Raw genomic sequence first — 22032 nt, forward strand, 5'->3', positions numbered from 1 at the left:
GGGGTTGGAACTCAATGATCTTTAAGGTCCTTTCCAACCCAAACCATTCTATGATTCTATGATTCTATTTATGCTATTTGTTTTTTGGGATGTTGTCTTTGAGTTTAGAGTAACAATCTTGTGCTAAGATTTTTCTGACTTTCAAAGCTACGCCCAGGGCTTCTGCTTGGGAGGAAATGTTTTGCAGAAAGCACTTATAGGTGGGTTTGTTTTAGTAGTTTCATGACACTGTGGTCACTGGTTTGGGGTTGGGTTTTTCTTTTACTGTTTTCTGAGCTTTTCTGGAATGGATAATTGGTTACTGGTAACTACATTAAACATGATACCTTTTAGTTGCTTCTTTACTGTTAGTTGGCAGTGTTCCTTGCATTTATAGACAGGCTTTAGACCTGCAAAGCAATGTGTCTCTGGGACCTCTCATTCTTCTCTCATACAGTTAAGTGAGGGAGTAATAAGTCTGCAGCATTTTTTTTTTTTGTTTTGTTTTCAATAATCAGGCTTGCACTTTATAGCAGTAATGCTTCCACAAGCACGTTGCACTTCCACAAGCACTTTGATGTTTTACTACTTTTCTTTCCTATCTTCTGTAAAAATGTGTCAGTTTTCTTTGTCATTATGCTTTCGTTTTATAGTCACCTGCAAACATTTTCCATAAGAGCTCGCATGATGATTTTTTGACCATTTTTCTTTACAGCGTCTGGTAGAGATCCTCAGCTTCCTCTGACGTCTACATGAGTGCTTTGTTTCAGTTGGTTTCATTATTAACCTGACAAAAGTTCCCTAACCAGTGATAGTAACCACGAATTATGGGGTTTTTTTGTTTTCTTTTTTCCAGCAGTACTTTTAGTATACACAATTGTAAGGACCAGGTGCATCCACATCCTGCTATTAATGATAGTTACAATAACTTATTTCAGTTATTGTATTACTTTGCAAAATATTTTTCTTTTCCTGAATCAAAGTATTCATATCAAAGTAAGTTTCTGAATGTAGGTGTAGGAAATTGCTTCTTGCAGTGTTTTTATACTAGCTGATGCAGCCCTTTATTATCTGAAATCTTAAAGAGTGTTTGACAGTCTGTCTTGTGGAGACCTTATTGTCACTGGGAGAATCATTCTTTGAAATGTCAAATAATCTGGAAAACCATCTAGCTAGACTCTGTTTTCAAAGACTTGATCATATCATGGTGTTGTAGACTGAACTGTATTCTGGGGGACTCTTTCCTAAAAAGGCTTGTTTCAGCAGATACAGTTTAGGGAGTGTTTACCCTGGCTGCTGGGCTGGGAGTGGGTGGTGGGGAAGCATGAGCCAGCATTGCTTTAACTTGTGCTGCTTACGTGTTCCGGCCTTACCCTGAATAATTCTGCCATTCTGGTGGTTATCAGCACCTTGCTGCTATCTGCTTTGCTCACCAGACCAAGACACACCTTCCATAAATGTCGGTGCCTTTTTCTGTAATATCCAAACACACAGGGGGTATGTAAATGTGCAAAGCCAGGTTCAGCCTTTTTATGCTCAGATAAGACTTTAAAGAAAAAAAAGAAAACCAGAACTGATGGTTCAAAGTAGTTTTATGTGAGAAAATAAATTAGCATGAAAGGTTGGGTAGTGTTTGTTTATGGTATCCTTTAATTCTCCTGGAAATGTTGCACTTCTGTATCCCAGGTTTTGATGTAATAGGGCTGTGTCACTATTGGCTCACATGCTGGATTTTCTCCATGGGTTGCTCTCCCCCAAGGAGGGCTGGGGAGTGGCTGTTCAAATGCACCTTCAGCATGGAGATGGTAACACGGCCTCAGTAACTGTGCAGGGTGGCTCAGAAACCAGTGCTGTAATCCACTACATGCTGCTGAACTTGGGATGCTCGTGGATGGACCTGCTGACCCCTAAGCTGCTGCTGGGAGCCGGGGGAAAGGGAGCAGTAGAAAAGAGGGGAGAAGAGGACCCCAGCATAGCTGTGTCCTCTGCCGTGGCTTTGGGAGGGTGAGAGGAGGAAGAGGTGCGTTCTCCTGGGTGAAGATGCCTGGCAGACCCCTGCATTCACACTGCCACCTCTGCAGTTTATGGGGTGGGGAGCGGAGAAGGTGAAATTGGATTGAGATGCCCGTTCATCCAGTTTAGCCATTTTTACTTAGCCTACAAAATGCCATGCTTGAGCACACCTCTTACTAAAAGGGGATCTGCTGCTTAATTCAATATCCTAACCCTGTTCAAATTAGGAGGAGAAAAGGAGGTGGTGGTGTGAGTTGGCGTGTTCACCACCCACCTTAACAAACCCAGCAAGCCTGGGTCCTAGCCCACTGCGTGCAGCCTCGCCTGAAGCAGGATCCTGATGTTTGCTAGATGATGCTGTGATGGTGCATATAACAGCAGTGTCACGTACTGTAGTCACATAAATCAGATATAGCAGTGATACGTGCTGTTTTGAACTTTCTGGGAGAAGCTACAAGAATCTTGAACTTTCTGTATTTTCAGACATTCATAATGAAACTTCAGGAGCAAAACTTAAAAATTTCAGCAGTCTAGAAGAATTTTGGTTTTGTGGATTGCTGAGAATAATTTTAACATCTTCATTTTCAACACACACTTTTTTCCATTAAAAATGTTCTAGTACATTATTAATAAAAGAGCAGTATACCTTTAGAAAGCATGAAATAATTCGAGCCAATTGAATTCTTAACAAATCTTTGAAAACTTAAAGAACATTTAATATTTATTTTCTTAAAATACAAGTAACTTGGCATATAGAACATAAAATCTGGAGATTAAAAATGTATTTTCTCTTGCTGTAATGTTGTTGGAGTTGTGGTGAAAGTCTTACATAAAAGTATGTCAGTAACCATTCCTAATTAACTCATGGCAGCATGCCCGGTGTGCACAGGTTTATGCTTTCTCTCCCTGTGTATAGATACACATCTCTAAGAGAGAAACAGCTCCTTACAATGAAATAAATTGAGTGATTACATTAATTGATACAAATGTTCTCCAAAATAGCCCATTTAATTTTGTTTAGGCATTCCTTGACTGATGCCTCCTTAGTTTTTAATAAATAAACTGTTGTAAAACTTGCTAACAGAAGATTTTGTGATGTAGTAGATTCCAAGGTTAAATTATTAAACTTGCCAGTCATATAGTCTCAGTTAGATTGTGACTTGCAAATGTGTTTTAAAAACGTAAACCAAAAACCCAGAAGAATGTGGATGTGTGATGATACACCTTTACATGCTTTGCCCCATTTTGCATTTTGTGGAGGTAGATGTTTGAGTAGATGCTGTAGTTGCTGTAGTGAAAGATCCAGGAAAGATGGTACATAGGGAACTTGTTTGTGTTCAGGCATGGAATTATTCTCTCTCCTCCCATCTAGGAATTTAAAGATTCGTGGCTGAATGCAGTTAGAATTTTTTAAATGTAGATGTTTATTTTATTATAAATTGATAAACAAAAGCTGTGTCTTTTGTCATTTCTTGTTTTATACCTGTCTTTTAAGCCGTGGTGATCAAGCAGGAGGATTCCTGGAACATGCACCCAGTGTGGCAGAGAGTGCCTGAGGGGAACCAGGGATGATGCAGAAGCAGGTGCTGCTGTCGCAGGGCTGTGTCCCAGCCTGCTCCCTGGGAGGTGCTTAGGGACAGTCCTGGACACGTTGTCTCTGGGTGCAAGTCCACTGTGCACATGGGCTCTGCTTGTGCATTTTCTAGTGGGGCTGCAGACAACAGGAACCATCGGAGGGCAGAGGCTGAACAGGTGTCACTCCTTTACATCCCATTACCTGAAATTATTATTATCCATTACATATCAGTGTTTTTCAGTGAAATCTGAGTCCTATTTAAAACTTTATGCCTTTCTTTTGTTGGCTCTAAAAAAGCTGCTCCCATGTGCTGGCGATGGTTTTTTCCTCAGTGACTGATCCTGGTTACCTGGTAACTTTTTGCAGAATCAGCTCGACTAGGTCCGATGTGTACTTCTCTGAAGAAAATAAATCCACTGAACATGCACAGGTTTTTAAATTAGGTGGTGTTTGGCTTTTGGTTTTTGGTGTGGTTTTTTTTTTTTTTTTAAATATATATAATTGTTATCTCTGTAAATAGTAAAGTTCCTGTGGTTGAATAAGATAATGAGAGTAGTGAAAGAATATGTCAGACTTTAAATGACAGTGCTTCTGTGTTCATTGTCCATGCTTGGAAATGTCACATTTACAGGCAATTCATTTTCTCCTGTCTATGTTATATGTTTTTATGAACTGTTTGGTACTTAGTATAACTAGGTTCAAGGTGATATATCAGGCAGCCAATAGTAGGGACTATAGGTGGTTTCCTGTTGTTTTAACTTTAGCCGTATAAAAGTTAAATCATCTGCTCTATAGTTAAACTTCTATATACAAGGGGAAGGTGGAGGTCCACAAAGGTCTGTGGGTCTGTGCTAGGTAAATGGCTTAAGGAGGGTGAGGTGAATCGCCTTCTGGATCTGTCTTTGTGGCCGTGCAGAGTCCAGACAATTAGCTCAAAGATAGCACCCAGCTTTTAGATGGCTAACATGAGATGCAATTAATCGTGCTTAACGTGATCCCCTCTGTTGGGAAAGGACAGGGTTACACATTTGAGGGCGGCACTGAAGAGCAACTTAGAAGCTGAAAGCAGCTTGCAGTATAGGTGGTATAAACATGCAGTCCCAGGATCTGCAAAAGCATATTTTGGGAACTGCTGTCACCAGTTTGCATCCTCCCTGTCATTTTAATGACATATTGTAACTTCTGCACATTTGTTTTTCTGAATAACCCGAAGTAGGAGTGAAATGATTCACTTGGAAAATAGGAGCTTGGATACTTAGCTGACACACAGAGAATAAAAATATATCCTGAAGCTTGCAAAGGTGAATACAGAAGATGCACTGCTAAGGTGGTTCTCTTGTAAATAGGAGTTGGGAAACGGAAAAGCTGAGTTATGACCACTAGGCTTTAAGTCAGGTTTCATCCTTGGAGTGGGTGTTTTGAAGCTTGTTTATCTTGTGAAGTGGTAATCTTCCATGGCCATATGCATGCCGCTTACTTGTTATTCAACAACACTTCTAAGCATTTCCATTTTGGGGAATCATTCTTTTGGTTTTGTTTTGGGTTTTTTTTATTTTATTTTATTTTCTTACACTGTTATTTTTCCAGTATTTAAACACTTCAGGTTTGTAATCTCCCTGGTGGGATTATTTTTTAGGACTGAGCAAAGATCTTTGAAATTTCTTTCAAAACAGAAAGATAAGGAAGATTATGCTTCATTTTATCAACAATATTTGAGACTGCTAGTAGTTGAGATCTTGTAGAAATCTTGTAAGGAATATACATCTTGGAAATAATTTCTGAGGTAAAAATCTGCATAGAATTTGACTAATTTTTTTTTCAGATTTTTAAAAGTAAAAATTTCAAAATTGTAGTTGGTCTATATGTGGTGATTAGTTTTCTCCAAAATAAATTTAATGTACTAGAAAGTAAAGTTTTCAGTTATGCTCTGTGTATTTCAGTGTGCAAGGTGAGAGATGGTTTCTTTCTGGGTGGGTTGTCAGCCTTGTCCGGCCGGTCTGTGGGGGGACACTGGGCACCGCGCCAGGCAGTGTCAGTGTGGCCATGCCAGCCAGCATCCTTCCCTGCTGCCCTGGCCAGTCACTTTGCAGCACTTGCCTGCTGCCTACCACTACCACGGAGATAGGAAGTAAAACATCTTTTTTAGTTTTGGCCTCTTTCTTGACTTCAGAAACCTCTGTGTTCTGTGGCATGTCCCCTAGGAGGCTTTTCCTGCAGCGTAGGGTGTGCTCATTGAAGGAGGCAGCAAGGCACGGGGAATCACAAACAGTTTGGGGATTGCTTTGCTCTGTGCCAAATTATGTTTCCCGTCTCCAGCATGTCATTTTCAGGCAAATCCATTTAAATCTTTAATCTATACTTAGGCTTATAAGCTTCTTCAGACCTATTGGATTTCCTTTACAGAGAAAGCTTTTCTGGAGGTTTTCTATTTATTTTTTTTTCCTTCAGTTTTCTAAAATGGGTAGGTAAAGATCCCATTTCCATCAAGAAATGAACTGAAATTACTTGGTACAAATGACGGTGATATATAAGAAGATTTTTTTTCCTGGCAATGAAGGTTTTTCAGTAGACTAAAGTAAATATGTATTCTAAAATTGGATTCATACAGTAGGTTTTTATGTTTTAAAAAAAAAGTTAATTAAAATGTCACTCCTTTTTCATGTGTTAATGTGTGAACATTTGGCAAAATAAATCACTTCTGTCACCTGCTGATGGTGTGAGGCAGTTCTCTGTGAATGCCACTGTTTGCCTCAGGACAAGCTGCAGCCTGGAGGGACGGGCATTTATGTACTTCACTGTATAAGTGTGTGTGTATGTGTATGTACCTCTCTGTGTATATCTCTATGTGTGTATGCATGCATATGCATTGTATACAATGAGTGTGGTTGCATAGCATACCTTTCATGTTTGAGAACCACCCTTCTGTGTGCCTCTGCCCAAGAGTCATTTCTGCTCATTGCTTCCTCATTTTCAGGTATTTGTTACAAAGATACTCTACAGACTTTTTTTCCTCATCAGAATTTTAATTCTAGGGTTATTCAGATCCAGACTTTTTTTTTTTCTCTCCGTACCGCAGATCTTAGTGCCTAATCTTTAAAGAAACCTAGAAGTTATCTTTCTTTTTTATTGCTAGCATCTGCATTAATTGACTAGTAAATATATTCTCAATGTGCTATAGGTAAGCAGTTTTCTTCTAATGTCATTGTCCAGGTGTTTTGAGGAATACCAGTTCCCCTAAATTGACCTAAGGGATTTTGTTGTCATGTTGCTGTTGAGCAGTTCTGATTTCCCTCTTCAGCTCCCAACAGCATAGGTTTTGGAGGACTCGCTGCTGTTCTGTTTTGGTAGGAGGACTGTCCTACCTGCTTTAGTATCTTATCGTGACCTAGTAGTCCCCAGAAGCTGAAGCATGTCCTTTGGCTCCATATAAGCCCTGGTGATTCCAGGCAGTAAGCCAGAGGCATAAGGAAATTCAAACATCTCTAAACCATTTCTGTTGGTTTTTAACAAAATTCCTCATACAGAATGCTGTAAGAAAAGCAGAGAAATGGTAATAAATGCTGTCATTATTTTAAAATTCTTTCAGACCCGGGGAGTCTTTAACAATTTACACATTTGGCTCAGCTGTAAGTTTCTTGGCATCCTTATGTTCATTTAGGGAAGTTCATATATATATTTATGGGAAGTATATTCTGGAGCTTAACCCAAAGTTTTGCAAACTTCTTGGCTCTCCGTAGAGCCAAACCCGTTAATTTCTATGTCTGTTGGCTTTTTTTTTTGTGGCTTTCACTGTTATATCTTGGCAGTTCTGTGGTCTTCCCAAATTCTGCTTCAGTGTACATACATATCAGTTCTGTTGCCGGTTTGGTTTTTTTTTTTCCCTCTTTATATGTTGCTGTTCCTTCGCAGTTATATTTTTACTGTATAGTGCTTGTTTTATTTTCCAAAGCACAAGTTATGAGTAATTTATGCTACGGTTTTTACTGCACTTTCTGTAATCTGAGGCATGTTTTGGCCATTGCTCATTCTTCTGCTTCTGGTAATATTGTGCAAAGACAGCTACTGCACGTACACCAGCCCAGAATACTTCCTATTATTTTTCTTTGTTGACATTTTGGGGGGTTGCAGAATTTTAGTCATAACGCTGCTGCGGAAATGGGATTTCTGGAAGACCATCTTTCTAAAAGTGCTTGCATGACTTTTCCGTGTACAAACAGTTCTTTTAAGATCCTTTATATGTTCTTGCTTACAGTTAGTAAATAGCATACAAAAATCTTAATTTGAGAATTGTTTTCTGAAAATTAACAAATGTTTTTTCACCTTCACTAAATGTGATCCACTCCCTTGCAGATGCAGAGAGAAGAAGTATGATTACTATAGCCTGCCGAAAACCTCTGTTGTGATAGCTTTTTATAATGAGGCTTGGTCAACACTTCTGCGAACTGTTCATAGTGTTCTTGAGACATCTCCAGATATACTTTTGGAAGAAATTATCCTTGTAGATGATTACAGTGACAAAGGTGGGAACAATAATTTAAATAGTATTGATTGTTGATGGGTTTTTTTTGGTCAGCCAGTCCACAGGAGAAAAAGATATGCTGTCTGGGTAACATACCATAAAATTGTACAACATAGGTATATAATTGAAAAACAGTTTTTCTTGTAGCATGCCAGTGAAAAAATTGACTTCTGGACCAAATATAGTTTAGAATGGGGAAGCGTGTTTGCTGTGTTGTAACATGAGTGCTTGCTCTGACTGAACTGTAGATTATTGATACATGCATTTCACGTTTCCTAATTTGAGCAAGTTTCGATTGCTCCAAGGTTGCCCAGGTGTCTGGTATAGTGGGAGCTACCTGGTTGTCTGTTTTTGTTTGAATTATGGGACACAAAGACAATGCTGGCATTTTCACACCACACACGAATTGTGCTAAAAATAAAACGTTTACATGGAAAAAGTTTTATGTAACATTTGAGAAGCACTTAACAATTTGGAAATTAATTACAGAGGCAAGTACGAAGCATTCAATTTCTTGAAAATGGCTGTGATTTGTGTCCATCCAAGCTCTGTGCTTTTCCCTTATCTTTTCCTGACACAGACGGTATGGCAGAATCAGAGTTCGAAATGCCAGTATCTTTGCGGCACTGCTGTCAGTAATATGCTGCTGAAAAAGAGCTTTCTGTAGCATCACATAAACTAACCATTCCAGAACTATATTATTTCTTTCTTTTTTTTTATTTATTTTTTTTAGAACATCTGAAGGAGGCTTTGGAAAACTATGTGGCTGGTTTACGCAAGGTGCGTCTTATCCGTGCAAATAAGCGAGAGGGACTGGTTCGAGCCCGGCTGCTGGGGGCAAGCGTGGCGAAAGGGGACATCCTGACCTTCCTGGACTGCCACTGCGAATGCCACGAGGGCTGGCTGGAGCCGCTGCTGGCAAGGTGAGGTTATGCGCTGGGCTGGTTTTCTGTCCCGCCAGAGAAGGAGAAGAGGCGGTTTGGCACACCTCTGCTGTGGAAAAATGGTAGATGTTTCTTGGTTCTTGGTAGATGTTTACCGAAGGTTACGGAGGTCTGGTCCTTGAGGCGCTGTGAATGTTTGTTTCCTGGTGGTGGGGTAGCGAATGGAGGTGTGGAAGATCAGTAGGTGGATTTTTGTTTTCTCCCAAGGACCAGGCTGGTCTTTTTCTTCAGAGAAGGGAAAGTTTTTTGTTTTCAGGAAGAGGAATCCTGCCCTAGGTTTGAAGCTACCTTGGGAAAGTTGACTGCTTCTGTCAGCCTGGATGGTGGATGACAAGGTCTGGACAGATGTATGCCCTGAGACATCCCCTCTTGCAGGGTAATGTACACGTAAGCAGATTGGAAGATAAGTCAATAAACTTCATTTTGCCAATCCTGAGCTAATCTATCTCTCTCCAACTGGAGAGAGATTTCCAAAAGCACATGCTGTCTTGAGGCATGTGAGTCTTCCTGATTCCTAGTGGAATCTGTGTTCTCAGACTCCCCATGTCCATTTGAAATTTATCTGGAATAATATTTCAATTTTTTTTTTTTCTTAAAATTGTCATATTTAACTTGATTCCAAATTTAATACCATATTCCAGTTAACTTTGGGTTAAATATGAACAGTATAGATAGTGTGAAGAAAGGAAAAGGGGTAAAAATCAAAGAATAAGCATGGTTTTAACAACTGTCCTCTGAAGAAACAGTACATAACTGTGGAGATGCTGTAATTTCTTCACTTCTTTAGAAAACCACTAGATGGCAATCTTGAGGAAGGATTTGGATGATTTTAAGTGTAATAAAACACCTTCTGTAAAAAGCAAGCCCTGGATGTGTCTTGGAATTTTTGCCCTTCTTGCTGCAGATCCAGACATACATCTCTAAGGTGGTGTTTGCATGGCATATCTTGACTCAAATGTATCGAAGCAATACAAGAGTGTTAGCATTTTGCAGTGCAAACAGAGTTGTATTTGTAAGCTGGCTGTACATTCAACCATCTAGTTAAGAATTAACTTGCAGAAAAGGTGATGGCTTTTCACTTACCTGATTCCTTTCATAACTGAAATAACGTGCCAGACACCTAACTTTTACTCCTTTTCCTTTACAGGAGCAACAAAGCATTTTTACATTTTATTGGGAATTTTTTACCTCTGTGTACATATCATTCTCATTGCTTTGTACATAAGCTTTATGCAAGTGAGACAGGAGACAGCAATGTTTGTGTAAGTCCTTTTGTGCACTCTACCAAACAGGATTTCAATGGGAGATCATAAAGAAGAAAACATTTGTGTCACATCTTCCCTCTGGCAACAAGTGACCATTTGATATTTAAGGCAGTCTTTCTCAGCTCAGACAATACTTCTTTGGAACTGCTGCTGTTCTCTGCTCCATTTAACCCCCACAAGCTGCTCTAATTACAGAGTCTCAGCCCCTTGGACAGCCTGTGGGTTTTAAACTTAATCCCATGAGGAACTGGCTCCCCTTGAATGACAGATACATCAGGTCTCTTCCTTGTTTGGCAATACAATGTGTTCAGTTTTTCTTTTCCTCTGGAATACCCAAATCAGAAGGGCTAAAAGTGAGTTTTTCAGTAAACTAACAGGACACGTCTAAGACTACTGTAGAGAAGATTGCTAAAGAGTGATTTAGGAGGAACGCATTAGTTTGAGCTTGTGTGCTTGAAGTTGATCTCTCCTGGTACTGAGAGGCCTTTCCAGAAGTTGAGGTGAAGGCAAAGGATCCCATAGTCTTCTGTAAGAGCACATGCTTTTGGAAAGGAATGCAGAAAACCCTGCATGGTACTGAGAAATGAGAGGAAGTAGACCTTCAAGAAATGTCATCAGCTCTGATGTATTCTTAGTATGATAAAGATCTTAACTATCTTTACATCAGCCTTGCTGATAGGTGTGTTATTCTGCAGTACTTTCTTTTTCCTTTTTATCTCCTATGTTGTCAGGGTTGCTGGAGGCCTCCTTCATGTGTGTTTCACTGTTGGAGATCTAATTCCTGTGTCTCATAGGGTTGTTTTTTTTTTGTTTGTTTAAGCCCATGGCTTCTCTTTGAGTTACTGGTGTAGTGCTCAGTATAACTTTTTGTAGATGACCACAGTTACAAGGAACAACCATGAGGCAAGAGCCTGGCTACCTTACTTATCCTTGCAGAATGGTAGTCATGCTGCTTTCTAAATATCTTGAACGCAGTTACCTGTACAAAACAAACCAGATGTTTTTGTTGAGAGTGCAGTGCTGGATATGACAGCCAAGCCAGATGTTGAATGTGTTATCTCAAGCCATCAGGCATACCTCGCTTCCACTGTCCAGGAAGATAGATGCTTGCCAGGTGCTTACAGCTGAGACCATCCTGATGCATCCTTCTGATACATCCTCAGCAAGAAATTGGTGGTTATCCTTGTATTGCAGCATGAATTGAAAAGGAGCAAAACTTGCATTTGGTATTTGTAAGCATTTTCTGTTCTTGACAGTTCTAGTTTTTGAGAGATGTTTCTAATGGAAGTCACCCTTTTCTTTTAAAATCATGTTAGGATTGCAGAAGAAGAATCAGCTGTCGTCTGCCCTGTTATTGATGTTATTGACTGGAATACATTTGAGTACTTGGGAAATGCCGGTGAGCCACAGATTGGTGGATTTGACTGGAGACTGGTCTTCACTTGGCATGTTACCCCTGAAAGAGAACAAAAACGGAGGAAATCCAAGACCGATGTGATCAGGTTCATTTTTATGCGTCTTATGAAACTGTGATGTTCCAAGTGCTTTTGACTTCATTTGGAAATGCCAGGTGCTGAAAAACATTGGAGAAATGAACATAGCACTAAAAATTACGTATCTTGTTTAGTTCCTTTTTTTTCCAAAATAGCTCCTGCTCACCGTGGTCCTGAAAACATACTACTCTAAGAGCTGAAATGCCTGTGTAATCTTCCATATGGAATCCTTATTGCACAAGCAGTCTCTGGAATCCTGCAGGCAAACTCCCAGAGATGCTTATCAGCACATGGAAAGGTTGTAACTCAGCATATATTAGTCCACATCCTTCTGAAAAAAGTTTCAAAGTCAAGTAACTGTTTTTAAAGTCTTTAAATATGATGCTTTTCTTCTCCGTGACAAGAGAATTGTCTTTGTCATGCCAAGGGGAAAACGATGAGGGATAAAGCTTCACAGTGGCCCAAAGACTGTGAGCTTGGCAGGTGTCTGGAGAAAGCAGCAATGCTGAGAGCCGTGTCACCAACAGCTGCGTTTGGAAAGATGAGACCTGGGCTGAGACAGAAGAGCTTGACTGGTTATGGAATTTTTTTTTTCCTTCTGTCTCATTTCATCTCTTTCCGTTCTTTGAAACAACGTATGACAGTGTAAGACAGTGTGTCTTCAAAAAGATGGCTGGTAAAACTAGTTTTGACAGATTAAGAGCAACTGATCACTGCACCTGGCATTTGTTAATATTTACAACAGCAATTTGGTAAAATTTGTAAAGTGCCAGCTGAGTTTAGTTACAACCCGCATTTTATGCTTGGCACTTAAAGAGGGTGATGATTCTATGATTCTATGATTTTCTAAGACTGTAACCAATTAGGAACAATGTTGAACAAGTACAAGTTTATGTATATGTGCACACACTACACTACTGAAAGTACATCCCCGAAGTGCACTGTTGCTCTGGGCCTTGTAGTCTTTGATGAGGATCTGATCTTGACCCCTGATTTTTTTTTTTCCCCCCAAACATAGTAAAAAAATTTAAAAAAAATACAGATGGGCAGATCTTAGAAAGAAAAAAAATCTCTTTAGGGGCTGTATTTACTTAATTCTACTCAATTGATGTCTGAGAGTTTTTCCACTTGGTATTAATGGGCTCAGGAATGTTGTTATTAATTAATAAAGCACCAGTATTTGTATACTTATTACTGAAGTAAAATGTATAAGGATGCTGCACGTAGAGTTTCAGAGCTGACTAGTATAATTCTGCCACAAAAAAGTTTATGTTCTACTATGTGAAGGTAAGAGGCTAGTCATTTATGGCCACTCACAAAGACACTGTAATTGCAAAAAGTTGTATTAATACAATGTTTATCTTCTCTGATTTCATTGTTATTTTTATTTTAATACATTCTGGACCTCTTTTATCATACTATTTTTTTACTATAAAATTAAATTTAAATGGCCTGACAATATACTACTTAATTAATTGATTAATGTCTGACTGTTACTTTGTATCCAGAAAAGACTGAGAAAATGGAAGATAAAAATATATTGTATTTTTGATCTGTGGTTAGTTCGTTTATATTTTCCTCTTGTTATTCAATTCAGTTACTGTTCTCTTTTATAGGTCTCCAACCATGGCAGGTGGATTGTTTTCTGTGAGCAAGAAGTATTTTGATTATCTTGGTTCATATGACACAGGAATGGAAGTCTGGGGAGGAGAAAACCTTGAATTTTCATTTAGGGTAAGTGGCCCAATTGAAGGTTGTTTGGGGTTTTTTTGTTGGGGTTTTTCTTCCTGAGAACAAAAACAAGTGTATTTCTTTCTTCATGCTCTTTTAGTTAATGAGATAGCTGTACTGTAAGCAAGTGTTAAGAAGATAAAATTTTGGGAGATAGTTATATGAATCTCTTTTCCTTGTTCTCACACTTCAGTATAGTTATATTTTCCTTCAAAGTAGCAATTTTAAAACAATTTTTAAAAATCTTTTGTTTTGGATGCCAGTATAAAATGTAAGTAGTGGTGTGATATTAACGGATTAAGTTTACATTCTGTAGCTTGAAGAGGATTATGGGAGAGAAATGTTTGTAATGCTTTAATGTGACTCTGGAGCTGTCACCACAGTTTATGGAGTGAGCAGGAGGTGGCTGGTGGCAGCTACCAGTAGGGCAGGAGAAGCCAGCCCCTGTACTTCTTGAAGGCTCTGTTCTGTTTTGCTTCAGGAAGAGTTTGTATAAAGGTTATGAAAGGTGATGGGGAGAATCTCCAGGAACTGTAGAGCTGTACCCAACCGGAGGGTGGACCAGTGGTAAGGTGTGAGGCAGGTCGATAGCTATGCTCGATTGAAAAGGATTTATGGCAGGGGAAGAGACAAGAGATAAAAGACAGCCCAGACTGACGAGGAAAACAGTCTTTTCCTCCTCAACTCTACTGTTACCTGCGCTGCTGCTTCTGATTCCCACTGAGCGCTGGCTGGCTGTGGTTTGCCCTGTATCAGCCTGCTGAGGCTGGGGGCCCAAAGGAGTGATTGTCCTCATCATCAGTCACAACCCAAGGGCAGGTTAAGCTGTAAGGCAGCATGGTGGTGGATGCTATTCCCAGCTAACTTTGTCAAGAGAAAATATTTTTTCTTGCTTACTGAGGGATTGGAAGGGGTGATGATGATGAGAGAGTCATGCATCTTTTGGTACAGATTGTTTGCTGACCTGGGGATTGTTTTCTCTGTTATGACACTGTTGCAGCAGACAAATATGCAGACTGTAAGTTTAGCAGCAAGCTACATCAGAGAGCATGACGTTATCTCCCATAAACATGTAGTGTAACAGTCGCAAGCACGCTGGATATGTGGGTCTCCTGAGCAATGCTGGCTCTTGCAGGCACTTGCTTGTGCCTGCTAGTGCACATGCCACCAGGTGGAACATCCATGAGGTGGAGAAGGTGCTGCTTTTGAAACTTTGCCTCTCAGCAGAAATTTGTGTCTCTCCCAAAGCAGCAAGCTTGGAAACAACAGCCACAGTCGACAGATCTGGACATTACAGGGTCGACTTCACAGTGTCTGAAATGTCTGTTGTCTTCTGTGACCTTGGCTGCCACAGATTTGGTGGCACCATAATGGTTGCCCCCTAACCAGTAGGAGTTAGGGGTAGCACTGCCCCAGATGGCAGTAGTTTTATCCTCTGAGATGGATTGTGGGAGCTTTCTGCAGCCTCAGAGATGGCCCTCTCTGCATGCAGTTCTTGGCTCTCTGCTTTTTATGCCTCGCTTTTTGGGAGACCAAGGCTTGCAGATGGGACAAGCCTGACCCCAGCCTGAGTACCCCCTCACTGGCTGCTGCTTTAGACCCAAGCTGCCATTGCCATTGACCTCTACCAGGCTCTGGCAGCAAGTTTCATTTCTGATGTTACCAGTGTCCCTGAACTGGATGTTTGACCCCATGGGGTGCAGCAGCATGAACAAGCAAGTGCCTTTGCTGCTTGAATGGAGAAATGTGGTCTTCTCGTGGACCAGAGGAAGCATCAGAGGCTGCCTAGCACACAGGAGAAGCACAAAAGGAGTAGCAGCAGGGTCCTCAGGAGTCAGCACTCTGGGGGCTGTGCCTGAGCCCACTGCTGTGCCCCACGGGGGCTGAGCGGGCAGATGGGTGCACCAGCCCAGGGCTCGGGGCAGTCCTCCAGCAGCTGCAGGCATGCAGCGTGTTGGGCACCGGACCGAGAGCCGCGACGTGGCTCATGGGGACAAGAGAGATGCTTAAATGAGGAAATGGAGAGGCTGGTGTGGGGTCCCTGTGGTCTGCAGATGGATCGAGAGGCTGTCTTCTGGGGGGCTGATGCTTTTGCAGGACAGACTGTCCAAGAGCCAGTGAATATGCCTGGGCGTGTTAATTTTACTAGTGTGGATTGCCGGTAGCATCTGGGCATTTGGATCCAAATTGTTTGCAAAATGCTTTCCTCCGTTTGATTTCAAGCCCTTGTACTCATGGCTTCCTGTGGTGAGGGTTTTTGTGGAAGAGAGCAGAGCACTATGATGTTGCTTAACTGTGTTCTTCTGGTTGCCCATCGTGCTGAAGAAAGTCAAGAGGGATAAACCAGTGTTAATTCTGTTGTTTCCAGGGCTTCTAGACCTTCCAGGCCTGAAAATTAGGAGCAAGGATACTGAAAATCACTGTAAAACAATTTATTGTTTTTCTCATCTCTGAAAATACCACTCTCTCCTGATGACAAGAAAGGACTTGTCCTCAAACGTCCTCTTTCTCGTACTTCGATTATTCTAAACTGAAAAAATTCTCTGTGGTTTTGAGAGGTGCAACAGGGACAGCTTTGGCTAAAAGCATGATGACTAAGAGAGATGGAGGCTGCGTGCTGAATGCAGGATCGAGTCAATGTGCCTTGGTTTTGAATTGCTTAATGCTATTTGGCTGGATAAAGTTTCACTTCATGAGCATAATGAGCATTGAAACCCCTCTTTCTGAGGGATGCAAAACATGCCCTTTCATCTTCCCCCTCCTGCACACGGAGTGAGGGGAACCTGGTTGCTGCTTTTTTCCCCCTCTCTGCTCTTGGTCCTGTTAGCGGCACTGCAGTGTAAGCTTGTTTCTGGGGACCTCCGCTTGATACAGCTGTGGTCTGTTCTTCAACCCACCATCACAGAGTGAGAGAAATCCATGCATGTGCAAAAAGGCAAAATTATTTACTGCTAAGTCTTTTCTTTTGGAAATTTCATTGCCTACAGGTCTTGATGATGTCTCTAGTTGCTTGGGGTCTTCTCTCTTCTGATCTTTTTGTCTTGTTTGTTTCTGTCCAAATCTGGAAATCTGTCTTGCAGCAGGAGCTGCCAGGATGGGTTCATGCAGCTTGGGAGGCCCCTCCGCCCACCCAGCTCCCAGCAGATCATGCATGAGCACCACGCAGAGGCACTCAGCCACAAGCCAGCAAGGAAAATTGCAGCAGAGAGAGGGGCAGGAACAGAGTATTTTCTGCAGTTTGTCTTTGTTCAGGAGGTAGCATCCTTTTGTTATTTTTTATTTCTTCCAGAGAGTCCTAAAATGTTAGAATGGAGGTGGTAGAGCTCATAGAACATTTCTTATTTAGTGATCATTGACCCAGCCATTAGGTCAGTTGTCCAAAGACCCTGGCATGGGTGGGGCTGCCAAGGAGAGATCTGTACTTTTACTGTTGTTTTTCATAATACCACCATCTGTCTCTGAAAATAAAAGAAACAACTATCGATAAGGCTGCAAGCATCAAGATGAAAGTGAAAGTAAAAATGAATGTCACCTTGTTCTCTTTTTGTGCTGAAGGATAGAAGTACACTTTTATAATGAGCTGTGAGCTAGCCAGACCTAGTAAAGAAACATTTTCATGCATATGTGAGCATGCAAAATATACATGAAACTAATGTGCTTCTCTGTTAAAGGAGATGCGAATAGTTTTACGTGAGAAACTTCTCTAGAGTCACTTATTTAGCATTTAGTAGTCAACTTTGGTTTCTCCAGTGAATTGCTTGCTTTCTCTCTCTTTTCCTTGCTCTTCATTTGTACCTGATTTTATATAGAGATTGAAATGTGTTTTCCATTCAAAAAAATAAATACACCTTTTGAGGAACTGTTTAGCTGAAATATACTTAGATTTTTTTTGTAATAAGAAGACAGGAGAGGTTTTGATCTGTTTTTAAAAAGGAGCCAGAATTTAATGAACATTACCTAGCATCCTACAGTTATTATTGGAGAAAATTCAGAATTTTAATTATTGAGGAATCATCTGTTGTGGAATTTTCTTTTTTGGAAGAAATTTAACAGAGATATGGTCACTCCGTTTTATTCCATTTAAATCAGACTTCATCATGGAAGAGCAGAAGAAAGAATGTGCTTCCTTCTTAACTGTACATTTTTACTTCAGTAGTCTTTATGGTCCATTTCTCATATCTTGTTTAAAAACAGACTGATCAAAACAGTAATGATCAATAAAAATGCTTATTTGGAATACAGCAAATATGAAAATTGTTAAACTTTAATAAATGGTGCTTAATACTTGCTGACAAAGAAATCTTGGTGATAAATTTTTACTTTAAAAAAGTAATCTTGGCTATAGAAATAATGAAAGAAAGCTATTGTTTTGAAACAAATCTCAGAAAGTGGGATCCTAAAGTGAAAGTGGATGTCTGGTTTCTTAGCGGCTTTCAAAATGGCAGTAGTGTAACTTATATGGGAAAATATGCAAATCAGTTAAAGATCAGTACAGAATTCTAGATTTCTTGTGTAATTTCTTTAATCGTCTTTCTGTTCGCATGACCAATATACTGCTTCCCTAAAAAGCAACAAAAAAGAAGAAATAAACCTCTCTTGAAAAGCAAGAAATAAAAATTTTAAATCCGGGAAGTAAAGGTTATCCAGTGCTCTGTTGTTGAATAATTAATAACCTATACCTTTAAGGCAACTGTTTGTTTTAAAAGTAAACATACCTATTAGCGTGCTTACGGATTTGTTATTAAGCACAGTATTGTGCCACGTGTGGAGGTCTGACATCATTATCCAAAACCAAATCAGCAGAGACAACATTAACTGATTTCTAAATTAATAAATTTGTGAGAAATCATAAGTAACTTAAAAAAATTAGCAGTTGGAAGACAGCGTCCGTCTTGTGTATGCTGAAAGCCTTAATCTGTAATGACTTTGTAGATCTCTACAATGGTGGAAATGGAAAAGTCCCATCATTGGTGTGTTGTCATTGTTATTATTTGCTGCCTCAGTTTTCACACCTGCTATGTTAATTTGAGTGACATGTAATTTAAAATATATGTACTGTACAAGAAGGTTGTCAGAGAGCAAAACCTCTCTACCCCTTAAAATATATCTCAGCTAATTTCCCTTTTCCTCCATATACAAAGGAAAGATGAGCTGCCACCTACGCACAGTTGTGTACACGAGGAGAATTAGCTCACTGCCAGTTCTCAAAAAACTTCTATGGAAAGTCTGTCGGAGCCATTGGTGATAGCCTCAAGTTTGTTCAAGTGTAGCAACGCGTCCTACTCCCATCTGACTAGATTTCAGAAACCTTGTTTCAGGCACACTTCAGAAACAGGGTGTCTGCCACATTGTGGTCATTCACAATATTAAATAGGAAATACTTAGCTGTGCTTTCCTTTCATTATATCAAACTTGAGATTAGAATGGGTGATAGGAAAGTGGCTGTGTGGATGAGGTGACAAAAGTTCACAGTTTTCAAAGGAGAAGAGTATAATGACAAAAATTTGCACAGAGCGCTGAGACTGGTCTATCCACTTTGTTGTCATTTATGGGTTTTAGCTCCAGGACCGTACATTTCCTGGCCTGGGGAGCCAGAGGCAGGAGGATGAGCAGAAGGGCAGAGAGGATTCTGTCAATTCCACGTTCAGGTTCAAGTATTTTCCTTGACAGCAAGTAGGAATATTGCTTTGGATAGGGGAGGTTGTTTCACTGATGTTGGTTGGACCACCATAAGTTAGTTACAGAATGATTTAGCTTTTTCTTTTCATGCGTTGGGTCTGGGGTTCCTTTCTGAGCTTTCCAATGAAAAAGGTCAGTTATATTTTTATGACCAGGCACCCATGCCTCTCTTCTGAAATGGTGAATATAGAAATGGGAACACAACCTACCATTCTCCAACAATATGATAAGCTTACCTGTTTTATCAGGTCAGCTTTCCAGTAGGCAAAGATTTCTGGTAAGAAATCGGTTATCAGTAATTGGTTTCTTTCTGAGACTGCTATTTGCATGGTTATTTTGGACAAGAAACATGCCTCTTTTTTTTTTTTTTTTTTTTTTTTTAAGAATGCATGTGTAACTTGAATTGTAGATCACAGTTAGACTTGTAGAAATCTTGTGGACCATTCCTTATCATGCCTTCAGAGAAAGTGCAGCTAAGAAAGGGGATAATAGCACACCAGAGAAAACCAGAGATGGACCTGCCTCCTTGTTCCTCCCAGTGATTTGCTCTGAGTTCACAAGGATGTAATTTTATCCAGCTTATTCAGCAAATGAGACAAAATTGTTGTATGTGTTGCTTATAGTATGCTGTGATATTTTTGAGAAGGTATTATCCTTACAAAGGCTTATTGTTACTGTATCCTTCTGCCTGCAAAAAGTCAAATTAATGACACACCATGTCAATTCTTTGTTCAGATATGGCAGTGTGGAGGAAGTCTTGAGATCCACCCGTGCTCACATGTAGGTCACGTTTTCCCCAAACAAGCTCCATACTCACGGTCCAAAGCTTTGGCAAACAGTGTGCGTGCAGCTGAAGTGTGGATGGATGAGTATAAAGAACTTTATTACCACCGAAACCCACACGCTCGCCTGGTGAGTTCAAGTCCATTGCCTGTGGAATTTCAATATAATTTGTTTTCAGTGAAATAACTATTAATTTAGCTAATATATAACATTAAGTGCTTTTATGTTTATTTCTTATTTCTTCTGAAGCTTTTTCCCGAACATAGAATAGTGTATATATAGTTACTTTTTAATTCCTTGGAAAAATTCATAAATTCTGTAAGGCTAGAAGGCGGCCACATCTGTCTCAATATTGAATGAAGGAATGAATAAATGAAAGAACAAAGTTAAGCAAGGTGACCAAGTAAGGGGGAGCTGTTTAGCCTGAAATGTATACTTCTATGAAACGGCTGGTACAGTATCTATCAATAAAGAATTACAGAAGAGAGACACAATTAACAAATGCTAATTGACAAGGTTCAATGAACAGCAGACCTTTAAGTGAACAGCATGGTAATAATCTTTAGCAAAATTACCTGTCTTGTGATAATTGTGAAATTTTGGACTGATGCAAGACAAAATGGATTTTTCTGTTTGATTTACTGATGCACAACGTTTGATTAAAAAAAAAGAAAAAACAAAATCAATATTGCAAAGATTAAATTAATTAAAATCAGTCCTGGGAACTCAGATGAAAATGTCCCTAATAAAATGTTTGAAGTTCTGGTTTGTTTTTTTTTTAAATGGTTCTGTTTTTTAAAAAAATAAGTTAATATTTTTGTTTTCCATGAGGAAGAAAAGAAGATAATTTTTTTGCAAATTTTTTCAGGAGATAAATACTGTGAAAATTGAGTAGGTCAGAACAGTAAAGCAGTGTGCAAATTAATAGCTTGTACATATTTATCATGAGGGGCCTCTAGGCTGGAAGACAGTAACACTGAAATATCCTTACACTGTCTAGAAATGACTTTTATGAACCTCTGACACAAAGTCCAAAATTCAGGCCTAAATTAAATACTCTGTGCTGTTCTTTGTTTCTGAAGGTGCTTAATCTCTCCCAGGCACTTCTCTTTGCACAGAAAGTTTTCCGAGTGCTGGTTTTCTGGTGAGTGCATGGGGAGAGCTGCCCTGCAGTGGGCTGCTGGGCATCCACCTCTTGCTACGCCGGACCAGAGCTTAGGGACCAGGCAGGGGCACAGAGCTCCCCACACGTCTGAGTGGCCTGCCCCAATTGTCATGCCAGGTGAAAAAATGCTCTTGAAACCATTATGCTTTTAAAAGATATGCTGGAGGACAGTGGGGAAGGTGAATTTGGTTAGCTTCCATCTCGTGTTCCTTGGGGTTAAACTAGGTAATTAGATTATATAGTCTACACATTTGTAATAATTGTTTTACCTTAACATCATAAAAGCCATTGAGGTTTTATTATTAGAGTCTGACTCAAAGAGAAATATGGGTTTTGTGTATCTGAAGATGGGAGCTCACAGGCAATGCCAGGGTGATTCTGCTTGCCGTACACAAAGAGAAAAGAGAAATAAATGCTGACAATATTTCTTGTAAAGTTCTGGGCAGCCTGTGATGACAGAACTTTAAAGGATATTTGTGTGTTTCTCCTGGAAGTTTTGCATATTTGCTTATTGTAACACAGCAGATGTCATCTGCAACTCATGTGGGGTTTTTGCACATATTAAAGCTGCCACCAATGCGCTCTGGTTTTTGTAATACTCTGTGCACCACTTGTTGCAGTGGTTGAGTTCAGATCCTTTTACTTCATCTAACCCAAATATTTAGTGTCATAGCATAATGGAAAAATAACTGGTGCTATGGCTGCAAAATTTAGTTCCCTGAAGTTTTGTTTCAAGACTAATGTTGAGACCTCAGAGCTAATATGTCATGCTGTTTGTTTATTCAAGCAGGCATCTCTGCCTCTATGTTACATCTGCTTTGTGTTTACAGTGATATTTCCACAGCTTTGAGAAATGCAAATATATTTCTGGTTTGACGAAAGAGT

The 22032-nt window shown here is 39.9% G+C and overlaps 1 protein-coding gene across 1 annotated transcript in view; it reads left to right on the forward strand.

Annotated features, from left to right (window-relative positions):
- The first annotated feature begins 1870 nt into the window (after positions 1-1870).
- The window catches only part of GALNT12 (polypeptide N-acetylgalactosaminyltransferase 12), a 38660-nt gene continuing 18498 nt past the window's right edge, over positions 1871-22032 (forward strand). The window contains exons 1-6 of the mRNA XM_010088075.1: positions 1871-1983; positions 7919-8088; positions 8821-9010; positions 11613-11798; positions 13406-13523; positions 19935-20111. Of these exons, the coding sequence (XP_010086377.1) occupies positions 1871-1983; positions 7919-8088; positions 8821-9010; positions 11613-11798; positions 13406-13523; positions 19935-20111 (954 nt within the window). The remainder of the gene's footprint in view (positions 1984-7918; positions 8089-8820; positions 9011-11612; positions 11799-13405; positions 13524-19934; positions 20112-22032) is intronic.

The sequence above is a fragment of the Pterocles gutturalis genome, unplaced genomic scaffold (assembly GCF_000699245.1).
Source record: "Pterocles gutturalis isolate BGI_N339 unplaced genomic scaffold, ASM69924v1 scaffold50266, whole genome shotgun sequence".
In the NCBI taxonomy this organism is placed as follows: domain Eukaryota; kingdom Metazoa; phylum Chordata; class Aves; order Pterocliformes; family Pteroclidae; genus Pterocles; species Pterocles gutturalis.